The 22,348-nt window shown below is 36.9% G+C and overlaps 1 protein-coding gene across 7 annotated transcripts in view; it reads left to right on the forward strand.

The window, feature by feature from the left end:
* Positions 1-15,505, forward strand: part of LOC121417021 (regulating synaptic membrane exocytosis protein 2-like) — a 51,925-nt gene extending 36,420 nt beyond the window's left edge. For 4 of the 7 annotated variants that reach the window (XM_041610605.1, XM_041610611.1, XM_041610575.1 and 1 more), the window contains 8 exons: positions 238-335; positions 1,055-1,209; positions 1,650-1,780; positions 3,769-3,934; positions 4,375-4,672; positions 7,701-7,853; positions 9,496-10,305; positions 14,587-15,505. In XM_041610605.1, coding sequence (XP_041466539.1) covers positions 238-335; positions 1,055-1,209; positions 1,650-1,780; positions 3,769-3,934; positions 4,375-4,672; positions 7,701-7,853; positions 9,496-10,305; positions 14,587-14,939 — 2,164 coding nt within the window. In that variant the 3' untranslated portion in view covers positions 14,940-15,505. The remainder of the gene's footprint in view (positions 1-237; positions 336-1,054; positions 1,210-1,649; positions 1,781-3,768; positions 3,935-4,374; positions 4,673-7,700; positions 7,854-9,495; positions 10,306-14,586) is intronic. The other 3 variants (XM_041610580.1, XM_041610565.1, XM_041610596.1) reach the window with 2 other exon arrangements.
* The last annotated feature ends 6,843 nt before the right edge of the window (positions 15,506-22,348 follow it).

The raw sequence follows: 22,348 nt of genomic DNA on the forward strand, positions 1-22,348 counted from the left end.
TGGTGTCATACAGACAAAAAAAGAAATGAAAACATTCTGGCAATTTTTTGCTGTTGAGCTGACAAATCATACCCAGAAAGTGTTTTTTCCCCCGTTAAAGCACATTTGAACATTTTTATAGCTGGTTCTAAGACTCGTTAACAGTCGGAGCCATGCTGCATCTTTCTGCGGAATCTGTAGAAGTTTTGCATTAGTTAATTACCGTTACTTGATTGTTTTTTTGTCAATTTCGTACAGAAGTGAGATACCTCCTTCTTCCAGGGATAAGATAGCCCAGTTCCAGTCTCCGAGACCAGACTCTATCATGAAGAGAAGCAGTCAAAGTGAGTTACAATGTGAGCCAAGAAAATGCTATTATCATCAAAATATAATCTTTAAAGCATTCACTCTGAAATATATTATCAAGAGTGAGTGAGACACCAGACTGGAAGAAAGTTTATTATAGAAATAGCAGAAAAAAATTTAAAAAATATTGGTGAAGGCTTGAGGAAAATCAATCAAGGAATAACAAAATTATTAGAAGTTTATTTCTATATTTGTGATGTCATATGCAAGCAGATTTTCATGTATTTTGAATTAAGATAATCAATTAAATGTCATTTTCTAAAGAATGTTCTTCTCCTCAGAGGCGCAAGCCCGAGGGTTAGACCACAAACAACAGCTGCGATATTACGTAAGAGCAGCTCTGCCTGTAGTAGACCTTTCGGAATTAGATGATTGTATTTGATATTTATAGTTTTCAAAGGCATATTGTATTTTGAAATAAGGAAACTATTAAAGAGAAATAGAAATGACTGCATGCGATGGCATGCGAGTTTGCTTGAATCGGCACGCTGCGTATGTAATTGCAGTTTGGTTTTTTTCGGACCCATCGAGGTCAAGAAACACATATTTAGATACTTAAATAACTGGCCTGAGGTAATATAGGCTTTCCATGGTTTGTAACAGGGCTTTGCCTTCTCCAACGGTTTTGCCTCATGGATATAGCAATTCATAAATTTGAATTTGAAATTTGATATTTTAGTCATTATCTATGTATCTGCTCCTTTTTCAGGTTCGAGTGGGTATGAATCCAACAAGCCAAAGGAAGAAGAAGAGCCGATGCCGATTGTTAGTAGGGTCAAGCGGCCCTCGGTGACCATCACAAGCCCAGGAAGTCCTGGTCTACCAAGAAGGAACACATCCCCTACTGCCTTGGGTGAAATTCAGGTAAGAAACCACTTTAAACAGGAGTAGTTGGGTTGTTCGGAACTCACAAACCAGTCAGGTTGATAACCTGATGATGGAGTCTATCAGAACAGAAGAAGAAGCAGTTTATATTGATTTGTTCTACTAATGATTTTCAGAATGTGCAATACTACCAACATGCTGAATAACATCACTCATTATCCTAATGGTGACAAGAACAGACTTGTCGAAACAGCAAGTTTTGGTGGTACTTTTTAGGGCCAACACAAACCCACAAAATGCCTTCTGAAGGTACATACTGTATAACAGCTTACCAGTTCAATAATGCTACAAATTAACCTATCCGGTCAATGGAGTAGTAGTTGAGGGGATCCACAGATTTATTATGATGTAGTATTATGTGTTTTTTTAATTTCAGTTATAGATGTATCAAGATTATTCCATATGCTCTCCTCTTTCAGATCAAACTTTGGTACGATAGCAATAATTACTTGATCAATATGACAGTCTTGACGATGCATGGGGCGCAACCAAGAGATACGGGGGATCTCCGCAACCCCTATGTAAAGGTCTTCCTACTGCCAGATAGAAGGTATGTCTAAGAGAATGTTGCAAGCAATGATTTGCGATCATTTGCAAATTTCAGTTTTAAATTTACAAGTCATAGTGGTAGTTTAAAAAACTAATGAGAAAACGAAGGAGGAGCCAGACACTTTGCCACTCTCGACCCAGGTGCTAAATGGGTACCCGGTAGGATGTGAAAGTCATCGTAGCTTGTCCAATACTGTGTGCGCCTCACCGGCGACTGAGTGGAATACTCCCCACGGAGTGGAGGCTGTGCACACATTGTGTGGGGGAATGACTGATTGAATCTAATGACCGGGGTAATATTATATCTATAAAAGCGCTTAGACACGTCGTTCTGATGTATTACGCGCTAAGATTAGGGACTACCAAGGGATGTGTATATTCTGTGAAAGCTTCATGAAACCAGTTTGGCTCCCCCCCAAAAAAAAGAAATCCCATGATCCTGAGGAAACTTAGAACTTTTGCTTTTAGTTTGAGTTTAAAACTTTAAATGGTAATAGTACAGAGAAGAGGATTTACTTTTTCAGATTTGGTATAATGATCTCAAAAATGTATATATTTGAAGACAAATTTTTTTCAAAATTATGGCTATTTTCCAGGAGAGGGAGCGCACTTCCATTGACGAGTGGATATGCGTGACCTTGGGGTTTCGAAAAGCACCCTAAACGAGTATTTTCCATGTTCTAATAATGCACCCCTTAACAAGTATTGGCATGTAAAACCCTACCCTTAACAAGTATTGGAAAGAAAACAATACCCTTGACAAGTATTCCCTGAATTGACCCCCTAAACAAGTACAACAATATTTTAATTGTTTTGTCACGGAAGTGTTCACGGGCGTTGGCTTTACCTTTACTTTCATTGGGATTAGTACCACCACACACACCTTGCTCAAATTGGACCCTAAACACATAGTTTTGGGGCAAAAACTACATCCTTTATGAATTATTTTTGTCTTTTTTATCCCCTTGCAAATTGGACTGTGAGCATGTAGTTTTCAAAATATATAACTTTTTTTTCATTATTTTAGTCCTTTTGACACCTTTTTTACATGCGTTTTTGGTCACGCATGGTATTTACTCATCAATGAATGTGCCCCCCCCTGTAAAAATGTAAAGATGAATAGGATCTAAAAAGAAAAGTGGCGTGCATGAGAATAGTAGAATGCAATATGTTAATTTGTTGGTTCAAAATATTAAAAGGGACAAGTAGTTTGATATACTGATTGAATATAATGCTTTTGTACAGTCACATATCTGAAAAAAAAAATCATTTTTCAAAGACAAGAAAACTGAATTATACATCAGGTGAAGAGCAATTAACAGAGATAAATCAATTTAAGGCAAATTGATATGTTTCCTTGTCTGATCTTACTGGGACAACAATATCAATGAGAGACACAATTATAAAATGGCAATTTATGACCACAAGATGGCGCTCTGCCTTCCCAAGAAGTTAGAAATATTCGGTCTCACAGGCCTAATTCATTCCCCATAGACTCATGTGTTAAATTGGCACTTTAAAAAATTCATAAAAAATAAGGATGAAATTCGGGGGTCGAATGTTTACTACCAGTGGATAGGATTTATATCTGGCAATCCATATCTGACCAGAAAAGGGTCCCTCGACCGGCTCATTTTAAAAATAAATTGGCGTGTTTAAAGACATCGTCGGGGGGAGCAGATTCATCAACTCAAACAGCAAAATAGCCCTTATCCTTCCGCCAGTCAAAATATAGTCCGAAATTGGTGATTTTTCTTCCCAATATTGGGGAAAAGGAAGTTCAGCAATTACCAAAAATAGAATCAGTGTTAGATGGACAATCATATGCATACACTTTGTCAATCAGCCATATCAAAATAAAAAAAATAGCAATGGGTAGTGACTTTTTATGTTTCATATTTTGTTGAAAGCAAGTGTGAAGTTGTTAGCAGTGAATAATTCTTGTTTATCTTGTCTCTATTATGCCATGTATATTCTTCTTATTTTCAGTGAGGAGACAAAACGACGGACCAAGACCATTCAGAACACACTCAGCCCAAAATGGAACCAAACCTTCACCTTTGGCCCCATCAAGAGGTCAGAGTTCAGGGGTCGTGACCTGGAGGTCACCGTCTGGGATTTTGAACAATACGGTGCTAAAGAATTCCTGGGACAGGTAAGGATTATTGAAAAGTTTATTGAACTTTAGGACGTTTTCAAAATCACATAGCAAGAACATGCGTTCATTAAAAAGGAAAATACAGTCTAGATTGATTGGGCTGGGCCACTTGGCTAACAAGGATAAAGAGGAGTAGTGGCTTCTGATGGGGGGTTCACTTAGTAAGCCTTAAATATTGTCTGTTTATATGTGTATATATCTACCTACCTATTTGTCTTTTCATATCTAAATAAAACTGTCCATCTATTCCTCTATCCATCTATCTATATAGATACATATATATCTTTCTGTCTGTCTGTCTATTTTCTACCAACATATATTTTCTCTTTCTACCTTTTCTATTTTTCAACCTTTCAGTCTGTCTCTTTTGTATTTAAAGCCGCATGTGGATATTTCTGTCTATAGCTAATATTATAACATTGTCTTTGACCTTGCAGATGATACTTCCCCTAGAGGGAGCCCCGTTTGACGGCCAGTCGCACTGGTACTCCCTCTACCCTCACGGCAGCTCACGTAACCAGCCTTCCTCGCCACCCCAACAACCTCCGCCACAACCCAAGAAACAACTCCCGCTCACCACGAACAACAACGGCAACCCTGGCATGCATGACATCATCGGCAAGCGCATGGCTCAGGAGAACGGCAGCATGCGAGAACAACTCTCCCCCAGCTCAGGGGGTCGGATCACCGACAGCGATGTCTCCGACTTTGATGATGGACTGACCGGCCTATCAGGTATATGACCATAGATTTGCAAGGAAAAGCCATGCACTTGCAGAATTTTTTTGTGAATAATATATACCACTGACTTGTGGTATTGTGGCTCTTAACTAATAATCACTTAACATCTGGTTTAGCTAGGCATGGGGGAGTAATTATACATAATCATTTATATCTTCTTAACTCTGCAACCAACAAGCTATTTAAAATCAAAACAATTAAGTCTCAAGAATTTCAAAATAATCTAACTTATAAAAACAAAACAGTTAATTAAGACGATTTATAAAATGGGAAAAGGTGCACTCTCTTCCCAAGAGTGAAAATTCGATTTTATCTTATGGCAAGAATTTCTTGTTTAATAGATAACCTTTTTTTCATGGTGACTTATTGTTTGTGGAATGAATGGTTTTCGTGGTTGCATTCTGTAATATTTTCCTCTTAATGAAATACTGCTTTGCTTTTAATGAGCATGTCATTTCCTGATGAACTTACTTGTTTAATATCTAACAAAGGCAGTTTTCATGAAGCTGTTTGTAAGTTATGAATGGCTGGTCATATATACTCACTCGGGTGCTAGACCAGCTTCTCATTAACCCATGGACCACTGGTGTCTTTATTTCACAGTTGTCTTTGTACACAAATTATCCGAACCCTGTAGGCAATGGGTTAATTTTGATTCCCATCTTGAAATGTACATGCATCTTTGTCGATTGTATCCAGCACCTGAATGGGTGATTTCAAGTCCGATGCTGGTGTTGGTGCTGAAAGCACGATTTGGATTGTGTTTATCCCAGCTCCTAAACCTATTCTGAGTTTACACAAATGATCCAGACCACGATATTTACAGCTCAACACCCAGAGAGTGACTTTTCAGGACCATCTCCATTTCTGTTTGGTGTCATAAAAAATTTAAGTTCAAGTTTAATTCATTTATTTCCGATCAAAATCCACAATACAAAAAAAAATCATGAAAATACATAATAGAGCAAATGTTAATCATAGTCATGTATAACAAAAGTCTTCCACATAAAATATGTATGTATACAATCAGTTAAAATTTCAAACAACAAAGGAAATAGGGAAATTATAAAAAAAACAAATAGAGTTTGTCTGGGTAACTTCCCCTAATGGAATTAGACAAAATATAATTAACGTAGTAAGATATAAGAAGCGTATTTGCCCACAATTAAATACAAAAAGAAAAACCAAAGAAAAAAAAGAGTCATCAAACAATTGACCTCTAACACCAACACCAAAAGGTCAGCACTGAATTTGAAATCATCCATTGTAGAATTTAATATTTTTCAAAATTTGATTAGGGTTATGGAAAGTGAAATCTCATTGAAAGAGTGAACATTTTGCATATATTGCATTTAGCACAAAAAAGTATTACTAGTTGTGTGTTAATTGTGTGCTACCCAACAGCATTATGGAACATCTCAGGCCGGGGGGGGGGGGGGGCAGTCAAATGTATTGCTGTGCACACGTGTGGCCAAATTAGTTCCAAACATGCCCTAAACAAGTTTTTTCTCTATGTGCAAAACAATCCCTAAACAAGTTTTTCGCAGGCTTTATTTACACATTTTGGCCCCTAAACAAGTTGTTGCCAGAATGTGACCCTGGGGAAAGGGCTTGGGGGAAAAAACATACCCTAAACACGTTTGGCTAGTCTTAAATAAAAAAAACTTTGGAAAAAAAACCATACCCTGAATATGTTTGACTCTGTGATTGACCATTGACCAGTCTTTCAAAACTACCCTTTTAAAAACAAATCAGTGTTTTTGACACCCTTAACGAGTGCATGTGCGGCCCGAGCCCAAATTGAAAAAACACCCCTTTTAATGCCTCTTTTGGTCAAACGTGTGTACAGCAATATATTTGACTGCCCCCCCCCGGATCTCAGGTAGGTGTGGCTAATTGTAAGTTACGAATGACTTTATGCACAACTAGTAACCTTTTCTTGTGGGAATTGATCCCTATGTAGCTGACATAGACGCCGTTCTCATACTTTCTAAAACTAGTTTACTGGAAATCAGATCAGGAAACCAATTTGGAAAATCACTTATTGCTAGCTTTCCCATTTGATCATCCAAAAGTATTTTTCGAAACCACTTCACGTAAAGTGGTGTTGTTGCAATTGGAACGTTCTCAGTTGGGTGACCTGTTTTGCACAAAATTTGAAACTGAAGCGTAGGCATTCCACATACGGTAAGGTTTGTGGAGTAGCATGATAGAAATGTGCGAAGATCGCTTCCCAAAGAGCGGTTGTGTCTTCACTTATGCTAAAACGAGGCAAAGCGATCTTCAAAACTTTATCCCGAGGTGGTTTTCTGAACCATTTGAAAGATCGCTTCAAAGACCTCTTCGATTGTTTTCATTACACGTTTTAGTTTTAGGACGGAAGTGAGAATGGTGTCTTAGTATCTAGGAATATGTTCCAGTCTTTAAAGTCATGCATAACTATACAAACAGCTTTAAGAAACATCCCACAAGTTATATCCTATTTGCACCTAGCATCGTTCTTTCTGTAATAAGCTCCTTCTTTAAGTATCTAATGCATTGGCATAATGTGTTTTCTTGCTTTCTACTGTTCTTTTTTTGTAAATAAAATCTGTGTTTGATGATTAGTCTACAAAGGCCAGAGCTTGTGTGTTTTTAAACTAATTCTTCAGATTTAAATGGAAAAGAATTTGACTTGTTTTGAAAAATGTACAGATTATCCAGTATGAAAAATTATATTTCTGCTTTTGCCTTTGTTTTGGTTCAAAATAAGACCCTAAACTGGAAAAATTTAAAACCATTCTTATATCCTACTTTAAAAAACTGTTCAATCAAAACTTATGAAATAATACCAATGAAAAAAAATATTAATATTGACAATGACATTTTAATAAGTTTCTGGTTTTCCTAAACTTTTTGTGTGATGTAAAAAGAAAAAAAAAGATTATCAATATTACACAAGATTTTGTGTAAATGTTTGTTTTCCTCTTTCTCTGCCTTTTCATCTTTCTCCATTAACAAACCAAACCTTGACACCTTGTAGGTGGTACCACCACAGGGGCGGGGGACGTAGCTAGTATCTCATCATTTGGCAGCAGCTGTAGCCCGCCCCCAGTCAGCGACCAGGATGACAGGCCCTCTAGTCAAGATACTGACTTTCCACGTAGTCAAGCCCCGCACAGGCGTGCTGGCATAGGTACTAACACCCCTTCCCTACCCCCTTCCCCTACGCATTTGTCCTACCCCATTCCCCCACCCCCTCCTCTACCTCTTTCCAACCTCTTCCCTATCCCTTCCCCACCCCTCTTACACCCATCCCCTTCCCTACCCCTTCCCTTTTCCTTTCCTTTTCCCTTCCCTACCCCTTCCCTTCCATTTCCCTGCAACTTCCCCTACCCCCTTCCCCTATCCCTTCCCTACCCCTTTCCCTCCCCTCCCCCTTCTTAGCCTTATTACCCTTTTCCTAATAACCACTGCTCAACTCCCCTTCCCCTTTAGACTTAAATCCTCAGTTTTCCTCTTTCCAAAACGCAAATTTCCCCTTTTCAATGTTCTAAACATCAAATTCCATATGCATTAATGAAATGTATAAAATTTGTGATGGAGCAGTTGTTTATAGTGATATCTTAGAAAAGTACTACTAGTATCTGTAAAATCATGCAGATGCGAGCTCAGTCATGCTTAACAATGCAAATAGATGTGATCAGATCATCAGATTTTTCATCAATGCACCATTTGTTTTGTTCATTTGAGTTTGCTTTGATTTGTATGGTTTTTGCTATGTTTTTTTCATAATTCAAACATTTTTTTCTTGTATTGCAGAAAAGTGGGTACTTCACTGAACACCTTTTTAACAGGCTTCCAAAAAATAACTTTAACAAATATGATTTTGTTAAAGTTTATTTCTTTTTATTGATCTAATAAATCGGCCATTTGGGGGTTGAAAACCATTGTGAAAAAGCAAATTCAAACATTGACAGGACTTATTGTTTATTATTATTTCCTTCTATTATTTTCTCCATTGTTTCTTATTTTCACACTTAAATTTTACCATGTCTAATGTAACAATTGTTTGTTTTTTGTTTGTTTCTTTTTTGTTTCTTATGCCAATAGCATGTACAATACTTTCGAGCTAGCACTATCTAATATGACATAACTGTACATTTAATTGCACCAACTCATTTATCATATGAATTGTCAATCTCTACAGCATGTATTATAAAAGCGTATCATATTTCAGCATGTTCTAGAATAAATAACTGCCTTGGGATACATGTATTTTCATCTAAGCCTCTCCCTGTTATTGGTGATTTATTTATTAATAACTGTGTATTTTATGTTCTCAGGATTTTTGACGAACTTTATTTCAGTTGAGGTATACAAATATACATGCATTACAATGTACAATGCAATACATAGTGTTACATATATTTCAATTTGAAATATTCAGAGGACTATTTTTGACAAATTTTATTTCAGTTGAGGTAAAAAAATATATATACATTACAATGTATTATATACAATTCATAGTGTATATAGTCCAATATGAAATATTAAGAGGAATACAACTCCACTCTCTATTCTACAAGCAGTTAGTATGCTGATCTACCATTTTCAATGAAACCTGTATTAAGGATCTCCCAAAGGAGATACTAAAGAAAAACAGTCTTTCTAAGAAGGTGGTCTTTGTAGACGATTTCCTACAATAGATGTTGCAATGGGGGGAAAACATTCAGGATACTGAATTTATGGTCTTTATAGTCGTATAGTCCTTTCCTACAGGTGATGGCATAAACAGATTTGACTTAATTAACTATATTTTAAAAATTATTCTGCAGTGACACCTCCAACTCAAGAGGACCTGACACCGAACGAAGAACCCATGCCCAGCAAACAAAGACGCAACTCTCAGAGCACGCTTGCCGTTCCCGAGAGAGTGTCCCGGAGGCCACGATCGCCGTCCCCCATCAGGAAAGAGAGAACGAGAACGAGGCATTCCGAACCAGCAATAGAATATGGCAGACAACATCGAGCACAGGACCTCCAGCAGGAGAGGGATCGTGATCAAGATCGGGATCGGGACCGACCTTTGGATAGAGACCGGGAAAGGGACCGGAATCACACCAGGGAGAGAGGACGGGAACGCGACCGCGATCTTGACCGCGAACTCGACCGCGAGAGAGAGCGGGATATGTACTCATACAGGGGCACAGAGGTTGATAATATAAGGACTTCCCCAAATTCAACATCTTCCCGGGGTCATGAACGTGAGTCCCCTCACCGCTTAGACCGTAGCTCGCCCCCACGTCGGGAGCGCGAGCACCGCTCAAGGACACTCTCCCCTCCTAACATGTACGAATACAGTGAGCCCCGGAGATCCCGGTCGCCAAGCCGCCGGTCAGTCGATACCTCGCAGTCGGACTCGTACCAGCGGCGTAGCAGGTCCGAGGTCCGAGGGGAGATGGAGTACGACAGACAGTACAGAGGGCGCCACATGCTTCCTCCTCCTACGTCGGGTCTAGATTCCTCCAGTTTACCCAACTCTCCTATCCACGCGGGACGTAACAGTCCTTCCTCTACCCCTTCAACGCCACGCAAGCAACAGCGAAGGCTACCCCAGATACCCCCTTCATCTAAAGCTGATAAAGGTAATTGCTACCACTTGACGCCAATACATGGGACCCATTTCATTAAATTTGCTATGATAAAACATTTGCACTAACAGTTGAAAGATCTGCCAATCTGGGCTCCGTAACACAAAGATTAGCGATCAATCGCTAAATGAACTGACCAATCAAGATCAATGTTACCCGCGCGTTTGGCGCAAAATACTGACTAGGAACCAATCAGAAGTGTTCTTTCATATTTGCTATTCATCGCAAACCTTTGTGTTACGGAGCCCTGATTGGCTGAAAGTAAATTTGTTACAGAAATTGTGCTTTTGTTATTGTATAACAACTTTTCCTGAAATGGGACCCAGGGCCCAATTACATAGAGCGTAATGCGTCATTATGGGGCTGATGTTAACAATTGACGATTTAAAAATATTAATCATAGAAATTAGCTGATCAATCTTTAAAGGGATAGTCCAGGCTGCAAATATTTATATCTCAATAAAGAGGGTAAAATACACAGAGCAAAATGCTGAAAAATTTGATCGAATCGGATATCAAATAACAAAGTTATTGAATTTTAAAGATTTGCATTATTCCGGTGATAGGCATGTCTTTATGAATATTCATTAGGTGGGCTGATGATGTCATATTCCCACTTGTTCTTTTGTATTTTATTGTATGAAATTAGGTTTATTCAAACATTTTCTACCAAGAACTAAACCAATTGGATTGACGACTGATTAAGTGCATTAGTTATTTATTGCTGCAACTTATTTTAATATAATGGAGACATATCACTTATACACATGTATGAAAAAATGAAACATTAATAATTTCATGTAATAACATAAAAAAAGGAAAGTGGAGATGTCACATCATCAGCCCACCTAGTGAATATTCATGATGATGTGCATATAATTGCTTTCACAAAATATTGAAAAACTTAAAAATTCGACAACTTTGTTATTTGTTAGCAGATTTTGATGAAATTTTCAGCATTTTGCTCAGTGAATTTTACTCTATTTATTAAGATATATATATATATATATATATTTTCATCCCAGACCATCCCTTTAATTAACTGTATGTTATAGGTCATCTGTTAGACTCATACTCTCATTGCCTAAAACTATGCAAAAAAAATCAATGCAATTACTATAAATTTATTTGCCATTTAGTCACTTGATATAGCTTAGACTATATTGATTCATCAAGACAAAATAAGCTGTAAGTTTTTCCTGCCATCCTGATGCTGTAAGATGCTAAAACAGATATGAAATCAGAACAACGCAGTCATAAATATATTGAAAAAAGAAAAAAATGCAAGGTTATGGTGCTCAATTAAGCACCCCAAAAATTGAAAACTTGAGCTTTAGAAAGTTATGGTGCTCAATTAAGCACCCCAAAAATTGAAAACTTGAGCTTTAGAATTATGTCTTCCAACTAGATTACCAAAAATAGGATCTGTACGAGTGTCGTCATAGTTTCAATTAGAAAAAGGAGCCATATTGCATTGATTTTTATCTCTTTGAATGCAGCAAACCATAAGAAAGATTAGGTGACAATGGGAGGGGGCGGGGATATGCTTAGGTGAGGTTAACTTAATATTACTTCACAAGCAATGAAGTGTTTGAAGGTGATAAGATAATATGAATCTTGTGCGATCATAATCATGACAAAGTCGTAGAGAAGTTGGCTCTTCTCCAATAGACAGTGAGGGATGCTTATAACCAATATATCCAAGGTAATCAGATCTAATTCAATCAGGTGTTCTTAGTCACTGGTGTTTGACCTCCAAGCATTTGCACTTGAATCCAATGATGGAGATTCCACTTATGATTGCAGTTGTGAAGACTCCCACACTTTCAGATATCTCACACACCCACACACACACACACAGACACGTACACATTGTCTCAATCACTCGTTTTGGGTTTTTCTCAATACCTTAAGGCATTTTTTTTACACTTTCTTTGTTTCTGTCAGTGTCTCTTATATTGTATCTCTCTCACTCTCCCTTTAGCTCTCATTCCACACCTTTCATTTTCTCCCTCACACACAATGCACACATTCACATGCCATTCAATTCATTGAAAAAAACATTGCATGAGTAAATACATACATTGCAAAATAAGAGAATCAAACCCCTTTAATAGGGTGATCATTAGGCACAGTGACACACCCACAAAAAAACAACAACACACTTATCCTCACTTACTATATCTCCCTTTTCTCATTTCCCTTCTATTAAAATTATTGGATTTTCTGAATATCAAGTATTCTTTTATCGTACCCTCCTTCTTTCCTAGCCGTCTTCCTAATAACAATTATAATAGCTGGATTCTTACATCAGCGCATCTCTTCCAGAGAATACATAGCACAATTAGATGGGCAATTTCCCCTGGCTTTAGCCCCTGCTGTCTTTTTCTGTTTCCTCTGTATTTCCTTTCTTTATCTTTTTCTGACTCTGTATCACTCTTCTCTCTCTCTCTCATCCTCTGTCTTTTACCCAACATTTTGTTGTACCTGTGTGTCTTCCTCTCTCTTGTTGCTTCTTTCTCACCTTTTTTTTATTTATTATTGCTGTCTTTCTCCTCTCTATTGCTTCATCTCCACTTTTTCTCTCTTTCTTCCCTCACTTCTCTCTCCCTCTCCAAAAACTTGTCCTCCTTGATCTTTTCCCCAATATTTCTTTGTTTGTATATTATGTGTTTGTGTGTTCATGAGGGTGTGTTTTCTCTTCCTGTTTCTCCCTCTCTTTTTTTATTACCTCTCCTCTCTTCTCCTTTCTCTTTCCCTCTCTATGGCTCCCTGCCAATTGGGCTTCATTATCCCTCATTAATGCAATTCTATCTTCACCCCTCTTTGGAATTTAATCTCCAAGAGCTCTTCCGGTTACCCCCAATTTCTTGATACGAAGGTCAATTTCCTTGTAAACAGCGGTCAACCACATGTTAAGGTTCACACTTTATTGAATTACTCACCAACAGAAATCTAATTAAAAGCTTGATCAGGAATAAGCAATGCGATGTGCTCGGGCGTCTTTCTCTCCATAATGGTCTTACTTATAAAGCCCGCTTAACTTTTCTTGTATGATGAATGAATAATCTAATTCCTTGCATCAAATAGGCTTGAGGGTTTCAAGGGAATGTGAACTACCTATCATTATTGTGGGTCAGGCCAAGCAATAATCACAACTACAGCTGAATAATAAGCGATGATCACTTTGGTTATATTACTGAAGATGCAGCTAAAACTGTATGGAAAAATACCTTTTCCATGACAATTTGACATAAATCTGTACTGCCTATTTTGTATTCTTTATATTTTCCTTATGTTGTTTCCCTATGTACATTTTTTTAATGTGACAATCTGGGGGAAACCTCTAGTACATCCAAGGTGCTTATCCTGGTTGTTTGTAAATTGAAATTAATTTCGGGTGTCGTTAAAAAATTTGGTATTGTGAAGATATTATTTCAGCAAATTTTTTTTCTAGTACAAGTTTGATCTACATCCTCTTTCATGATGGCACCTTCTATGTGAAGTTGGAGTCAATTTCAACAATTTTAGCTTAACTCAGACTGCAGAGGTAGAATTTGAGATTTAACTCAAGCAGAGATTAAATTTATAGAATTTCAATTCTATAAGATTTAGTGCTGATTTTGTTGTCCCTGTCCTTGTTCTCTCCAATTTCCATGTATAAGAAAACAAGTTGTAGTTGCAATATTACACAATATACGATTCATGATTCGTGAAATTGCCAAGGATATCTCTGGTTTAAGGGCACCAGTCATTTCAATGGTATGGATTTTAATCCCACCGCTGCCACCATTCAAGTAGACAATGCAGGGAAATTACAGACAAATTGGCCAGGGTGATGAAACATTTGTTAGTCCTGGCTGAGTCGCCATGTACATCTATGGAAAGCCACTAGTGATGGCACAATTAAACATTAAATCATACTGGTGTAGAGCAGTAGTAATTAATAATATCCAACATTTATATAGCGCTTAATACAAGTGTTTCTAAGCGCTGCATACTATTTCCCCGGCTTTAGCACGGCTACCCTGATCGGGCGCATCGAGCATTCACGGAAATCCTTCCTACTGTGTACTCATTTACTACACCTGGGTCAAGAGTGGCAAATGTAGATAAACGCCTTGTCAAAGGACGCTAGTGCTGCAGTGGGATTTGAACCTGGGACCTTGTGGTTCAAAGTCCGAAGACTTATCTACTGAGCCACAACACCTCTACACAAAGATCATCTTTTGCGTGTGTAATGAAACCTATGGTGATTCTCTCCATTTGTTCTAGGCACTGCCGACATCGAAGAGCGAGCCAGGCAGATCAAGCTGAAGATGAGCCAGTACAAGCAGGCCGCTTCCGCCAACACCCTCTCCCCTCACGGAAGCGGCGGGGGTATTGGCGGTAGCGGTGGTGGAAGCCTAGAGAGGGGGTCCCACATGGGGTCGCCAGGCCACGACATGTCCCTCCCTTTCCAGCATTCCTCGCACCGACGCAAGCAGAGCCCCGACAACATCAGCATCAAGTCCTCCGACAGCAACCTGTCGAGCACCAGCGACGTTTCGGCCGTAACAGCTGCGAGTACGGCGAGTGCCTTCTCAACGCAATCGGAGCGCCCCCGGCCCACCAGAAAGTTCAGGTAGGCCGACCTTAATTTACTTTTTTCTATGCTTTATTCCTTGAGTGACAGTCCATATGTCCATGCTGTTTCATGTGTGGTAAATTCTCAAAATTCAAGTCTTGACTCTATGTTTGCATATTCTTAAATAGGGGCCTGTTGCATAAAACATTACCATTGTAACGAATGCGATTAAATAAAGAGGAAAAGCTGAAACCAATTAAAAATTCCCATACAGATGGTGAGAAAATGTCATGACGTGGCCCACATACGTGTAACATTTAGATGAAAAAAAAGAAAACCTTATTCATTTGAGAGTTGACATGATGATGCATGTTCACTGATTGTATGATTTGTTATCTGAGCGCTGAAGATTTTTGTGTCATATGATACGCCATGTCTTAATGAATTTGATCAATATCTGCAAGCCTTCTTGGAGATTTATAGGAAATGCAGGAAACACAAAGAAAAGAGATATGCAAGAGACATTCAATTTGGTTATGAGATGAGATATCCATGAAATGTATATGACCAGATAGAAAATGAGAGAAAGTTATATTCTGTATATAAAGGGAGAGACAGAAAGAAAGTTGGAAAGAAAGAGAGAAAGAAAGAAAGAAATAAGGAGAAATAGAGATAAATGGAGAAAACAAAAGAGGGAGAGATGATATGCAAGAAAATGTGAAAATAAAGATAATATACATGTCTGGAACTAGATTTATTTTTTAATATCTGTTGATTTCTTGTACTTGTAATTAATCAAAGATCCCTAGGAATAGTACAAAAGCAAATGACAGGTGCAATTTTACACTCATGATAACAACCTTTTAGACACACAAAAAAGAGCAGGTCATTCAACTTCTATGATAGGTGGAAGTAAGAGGATGCTTCTTGGGGAAATTTGTCTAGCTTGCTAGTTTCATATCTCCCTTAGATACCATAAGGTCATGGGTGAAAGGTCAAGGGTGAAGTTCATAGGTGAAAGTTGAAAAGTGGAAGGCAAGCAGTAGGAATTCTCAACAAATACGATTCATGCAATTTGATGTCATTTGATTGATTGCTTTTTTGAGTGATAAAGGATTGATTTCATTTCAAGTTCAACAATAAAATTTCGAAGTAAGGCAAAGTGTAATACAATATGATGAAGTGGGATTTTACTGGACTGTAAAGCCAATGATTATTATTTGTGATGTGGAATGTGTTTGTCCAAGTGACATGCCCTTGAGATGTAAAGTAAATGCATCTATGCAATCATGATTCTACCAATTGACATGCTCGATTTTTTTTAATACACTTCGTTGAAAGTGTATTGTAATGCCATTGCTGGCTTTTCATGATTTAGATATATTCACATGAGTTGAAAATATCTGTAAGAAGAGGTATGTTTTCAAACTTGTGAAAACTGCTCTCGGAAAGGATTGAGTATCTTTCACAGCCTTTACAATGCACCTGAATGAGTGAAAGACATTACCCTTAATAGACACACATCATTACCTCATCATTACATCATTATTCTTCAATTGAAACGTATGTCTGTTTTTTTTTTCCATTTGAACATGAACCATAATTGTTCATCATTTGCCTGATGATCGTAAAGTCTTGCAGTATTTTTTGTTGTTGAATATTTGGTATTGAGTCAAGTCTAATTCTCTGTTTTTGTTTGTCTTGTTTTGTTCTTCCCAACCATCCTCTTTCAATGCTTGCAAATCTTCTTCTGCTTATTCATCTTATTTTACATTATAAAAAAAAATAATGTTATATATATGACATCATTTATTGTGCTCTGCTTTTTGACATTCCATATTGTGATATTTTCATATTCATGTTTTCATCATCTCTTGTTGGTGTGTATCTCTACATTCAATAATTTCTTTGAAATGAAATTGATGCCTATTACATTTCATTTTCTTTAAAAAATTCATATATTTGCTTTTATACTTGATCATCAAATATTCCATTTATTATACTCTGCTTAAATTATATACACTGTTTTCACAATATTGAAATTTCATTGCTCCATTTACGATAATAACCAACATAATAATATCTCATTACATCCTACACAAATAGTACACACTCTCTAAATTCCTTGGGTAAAAATCGCAGTACTAAGCATATTCACTCTGCATCACGTAAAAAGCGTAGTTTATCAGAAAGTCAGGTCAAGCGGTCTCCACGGAGCGGGGAAAGAGGACTCTTTGTTCGGCTGATGCGGAGGAAACTCGGCAGACACCGAGAGGAGAGGTTGGAGGATGTCGGCCACCAGGTCAAGGTTCAGGAATCAGAGCAGGTGTTCCAGGATGAGAGTGGGCGTGTCGAGGGTAAAGGTGGGCTTGTCCAGAAGTCGGAGCCAAGAATGGTTGCTATTCAGATGCTTTACTACTCCGATGGCTCGGATAACGAGGACGAGTACATCTAGAATTCAAAGAGTTACATAATCTGCAAAAATTAACTTTGACCTTGTGTATTTCAAGAGGTGAATTGACTCATACTATATCTGAGAAGGTTGTCCAAAATATGACCTTAAAACAGGCCTATAGAATCAGTCTCTAATAAAATTAAAAAGGAAATTTGCTTCTTTAAAATTATTGGAAGTATATTATGGATTTTGATATATTCTGAACTATAAATTTCCTGGGAGGGGGGGCAATCAAATATATTGTTGTACACACGCATGACAAAAAAAATGCGTTTGAAGGGGTGCTTTTTCAGTTTTAGAAGAGGGCAGCACGTGCAATTGTTAAGGGTGTCAAAAACACCGATTTAAAAAAGGTATTTTTGAAAGACTGGTCAATGGTCAATTGCATGGTCAAACGTATTTAGGTTTTTTTTTTTCCAAATCTTTTTTTTTTAAGACCAGCCAAATGTGTGTAGGGTATGTTTTTTTTTCCCCCAAGCTTTTTCCCCAGGGTCAAACTCTGGCGACAACTTGTTTAGGGGCCAAAATGTGTAAATAAAGCCTGCGAAAAACTTGTTAGAGGTGTTTGGAAATGATAAATTTGACTGCCCCCCCCCCTTAAATATCAAATCAAAACAGGAGGTGATTCACCATTTTTTAAAATGGATGAAATTGTTTCTTTTTACTTTTCTGAATTCACTTTTTGTAAGCTCAAAGAGTCATTTCACTCTCTGATTTTGTTCCAACCCCCATTATTTTTTACACATAAAACTTACCATTTTCCAATTAGTCATACAATTACAGAATAAGGAAATGAAAATGTTTGAATAAAACATTATGTCATGAAATTTCATGTAACATTCAGTACTTCCTGTAAACAGCAGTTTATGTAAGTTTCAGAACAATTACTAAATAAGTATTCCAGGGACAAAGCATTTTTAAACAAAATGTCCTTGTTTTGATTTCCTTTCATCGGTGATTATAAATGTGAATGTCCTCGTAATTTCTATTAAAAATGGTTACATGATTTTCAGCTACCTTCTACACTATGGAAAGAAAAGCATGTTTTTTGTCTCGCCTGCATAGCAGAGCAAGACTATAGGCGCCGCTTTTCCGACGGCGGCGGCGTCAACATCAAATCTTAACCTAAGTTTTTTTTAACTTAAGTTTTTTTGAAATTACATCATAACTTAGAAAGTATATAGATCTAGTTCATGAAACTTGGACATAAAGTTAACCAAGTATTATTAAACATCTTGCCTGAGTTTCAGGTCACATGACTAAGGTCAAAGTCATTTGGGTCAATGAACTTAGACCATGTTTGGAGAATTATTTTCAAAATCTTAACCGAAGGTTAAGTTTTTGAAATGGCATCATAACTTAGAAAGTATATAGACCTAGTTCATGAAACTTAGGCATAAGGTTAATCAAGTATTAGTGAACATCCTGCTTGAGTTTCAGGTTACGTGATCAAGGTCAAAGGTCATTTAGGGTCAATGAACTTTGGTCAAGTTGGGGATATTTGTTGAATTACCATCATATCTTTGATAATTTATGGATCTATTTCTTTGGAAATTAGGTCAATCAAATATCACTGAACATCCTTTACGAGTTTCAGGTCACATGACTGTGGTCAGTGGTCATTTAAGGTCAATGAAATTTGGCCGTTTTGGGGGTCTTTGTTAAATTACAATCCTAACTCTAAAAGTTTATGGATCCAGTTCATAAAACTTGGACATAAGAATAATCAAGTATCACTGAACATCCCCTGTGAGTTTCAGGTCACAAAATCAAGGTCAAAGGTCAGTTAAGGTCAATAAACTTAGGCCATGTTGGGGTAATTGTTGAATTGCCATCATAACTTTGACAGTTTATGGATAGAGTGAATGAAATGTGGACATGGGTGTAGTTTACAAGTCTTAAGTCACCGTTCAAATGTCGTTTATGGTCAATGAACGTGGTATTATGTCATATGAATGGTGTTTTTGTGAATGATTATTTTATAGTAGTTTTCAAAGCGAGCACTGCTGCTATATTAAATCGCATAATGGAGGCGAGACTGCCAGAGGCGTTCCACTTGTCTTTCCTCTAGCTTTTTAAAACCAACTCTCCTTGCTTTATCTTTCAAAAATATAGAAATTAATGGGTCAAAGTTTTTTTTTTTAAAAAATTCAGTGATGGAAGAATTGACTAACATAATATATAAAACAAAGACAACATAAATTAATATCCATGTAATATCTATTTAAGGATGGTTACATGATTTGAAGCTACCTTCTGCATGATTGAAAAAAGATCATCTTTTATCCTTAATATCATTGAACTATAAGAGAGTTTAATTGATTAATTTCTGTATTTTTGAAAGGTATAGCGAGGTGACAAGGTTAAAAAAAGGTTTGACAAAATAAAACATGCTTTGTCAACTAATTTGGTAATTGTTCTGAAACTTACATAAACTACTGTGTTCAAGAACTACTGAATGTCACATGAAAGTCCATGAAATATTGTCTAATTCAAACATTTTCATTTCATCGATTCCTAATTCAATATTGGTACGCTAATGAAAAGAATAGTGATTTTTCTGTGTAATATGATAACAGGGATTACAAAAAAATCATGGGGGAAATTGGCCACAAGAGCTTACAGAAAATAAATTTAGCGAAATAAAAATAAGCGAGGTTCTTGTACATCATCCACTAATAATAATCCGTTTTTATATAGCGCTTAATACATCTGCACAATGTGTCTAAGCACTTTACAGATATATTATTACCCCGGTCATTGGATTCAATCAGTCATTCCTGCACGCAATGTGTGTATATCCTCCACTCCCTGGGGAGTATTCGAGTCGGTGAGTCACACACAGTACTGGACAAGCTGCAATGAAATTTCACATCCTACCGAGTACCCATTTAGCAACTGGGTCGAGAGTGGCAAAGTATGGATTAATGCCTTGCCAAAGGATGCCAGACTGTGGTGGGATTTGAACACACGACCCTCTGTTTACAAGGTGAGAGTCAGAACCATTACACCATGGCTCCACTATATTCATGATGTACTGAGTTAGGGAACATAAAGATTAGAGATTGTTCCCGGAGCTGATTTTTGCAATTGATCATAAACAAAAATAAATGCATCTATCTTAATCAGCTCCACGATCAATTTCTAAGCTTTATGTTACTGGTCCCTTGAGTCAAGAATGCCTTCAGCTTGTACACAAAGAACTGTGCCTTATTTGTTATATGAATATAGTGGATGATGTACAGAACCTCACTCTTTTTTATTTCGCTAAATTTACTTTCTGTAAGTTCTAGTAGCCATTTCCCTGTGATTTTCTTTATCCATGTTATTGTTTTACAGAAAAAAATCTCACTGTTCTTTTGGTTAAGTCATAACAATACAGAATTGTGTAGAAATAAATGATAGTTCTTGTAAACAGTAGGCCTATATAGCCTAGTTTGTGTAAGTTTCAGAACAATGATTAGATTAGCTGAAAAAGCATGTTTTTTCCAAAATCTTTTTTTTAACCGACTGTTCTTGCTTTACCTTTCATAAGTATGGAAATTAATGGGTCAACGTTTCTTATAGTTCAGTGATGGATGGATGGACTCACAAAATATCAAGGAAAACAGAAAACACTGGAAGTATAATATATTGGTGATTATGAATGTAAATGTCATGTCATTGTGATATCTATTAAAAAAATGGTTACACGATTTTCAATTACCTTCTACACCTATGAAAAAAAATCTGCATATAAGTTGGGTCATGAGAATTCATGCCTGTTTGCGGGCAGGGTTCATACAAAATGAGGATTTTTAATCAAGCAACACCTTGTGACAGTCAGATTACAAGGACTGGCAATGTACATTAATAGGTAGATCATGCAGGGCCTAGCCTGTGGAATTCTGTTCAGACATGTATTATATGTAAATAGTTTTTTGTTGTTCTGCTCTGAAGCACCTTGAGCATATAATCAAGATGGAAGGTGAGCTATGTAAATCTTATGTATTATTATTTTATTAAAGTCGCACAAATAGGGATACAAAAGTATAGAGGTTGCAGTAAAATATAAAGATATAATCCTGTGAAGGGCATATAAATACATTTCATTGGCTTGGAAAGTAAAATAATTGAGGCATTATCCCTGAGTGTATAGATGAAGGAAGCATGACAAAACTCTCACGTGGGTTAATTTTAAGAAGTGAAGGATAGTTATCTCTTTAGGGTCAATATAGAAATTGCATTTACAATGCCCTCATGATATTGTAGAAATTCTTGTGTAAATTCAATAGAAGAAAAAATGCATAGAAATCTTGTTATGGCATGTGGATCTTTGAACAAATCAGAGGCATTTCAAATTGAATTTGCACCGTAACTGTATTTAACATTTTCAGATCAGGGGCAAATAATTTTTTTTTTTTTTTTTTAAACTCTTCTACAGTGTTTAGTATTAAATATCGACATGATATATTTGAATATCAGCACAATTTTAGTTGAGTAATAATATCAAGGCTGTAGTCACAACCAGTTTAACTGAAAAAAAAGGTGTCTATAATTGCCCTATGAAACCTACAATGTATGATTGATTATTAGTGAAGGTTGTAGCTGGCTAGAAGTAATGTGACGAGATATAGAAAAGACACAAAATATTTCAATGAGTGCCATTAACACAACAATAACATCAATTACCTCAAAAATCAAATGTGGAGTATGAATATAATATCAAGGTCATATAGTCACAAGATGGTGTACGTTTGACTGCAAAATATCTTGCCTTGTCGTACTAAACCTCCAATGTATAATTGATTATGAGTGAAGGTTAGCAAGGTAGTTAATGTAGTAAGATATGAAATTCTGGGACAAGGGGGGGGGGATGGGGTGATCACTGTTGCTATTTCTTATTACGGTATATAACCTTGTCACTTAAGCCTTTGAACCCCATAGGCAGGAATACCGGCCTGAAGACATGTGACTTATAATACATGGGTTTTAGATGTCAGCTGATCTTTAAAAATGATGTAATCTCTTTTGTA

This window comes from Lytechinus variegatus, chromosome 1 (assembly GCF_018143015.1).
Source record: "Lytechinus variegatus isolate NC3 chromosome 1, Lvar_3.0, whole genome shotgun sequence".
In the NCBI taxonomy this organism is placed as follows: Eukaryota; Metazoa; Echinodermata; class Echinoidea; order Temnopleuroida; family Toxopneustidae; genus Lytechinus; species Lytechinus variegatus.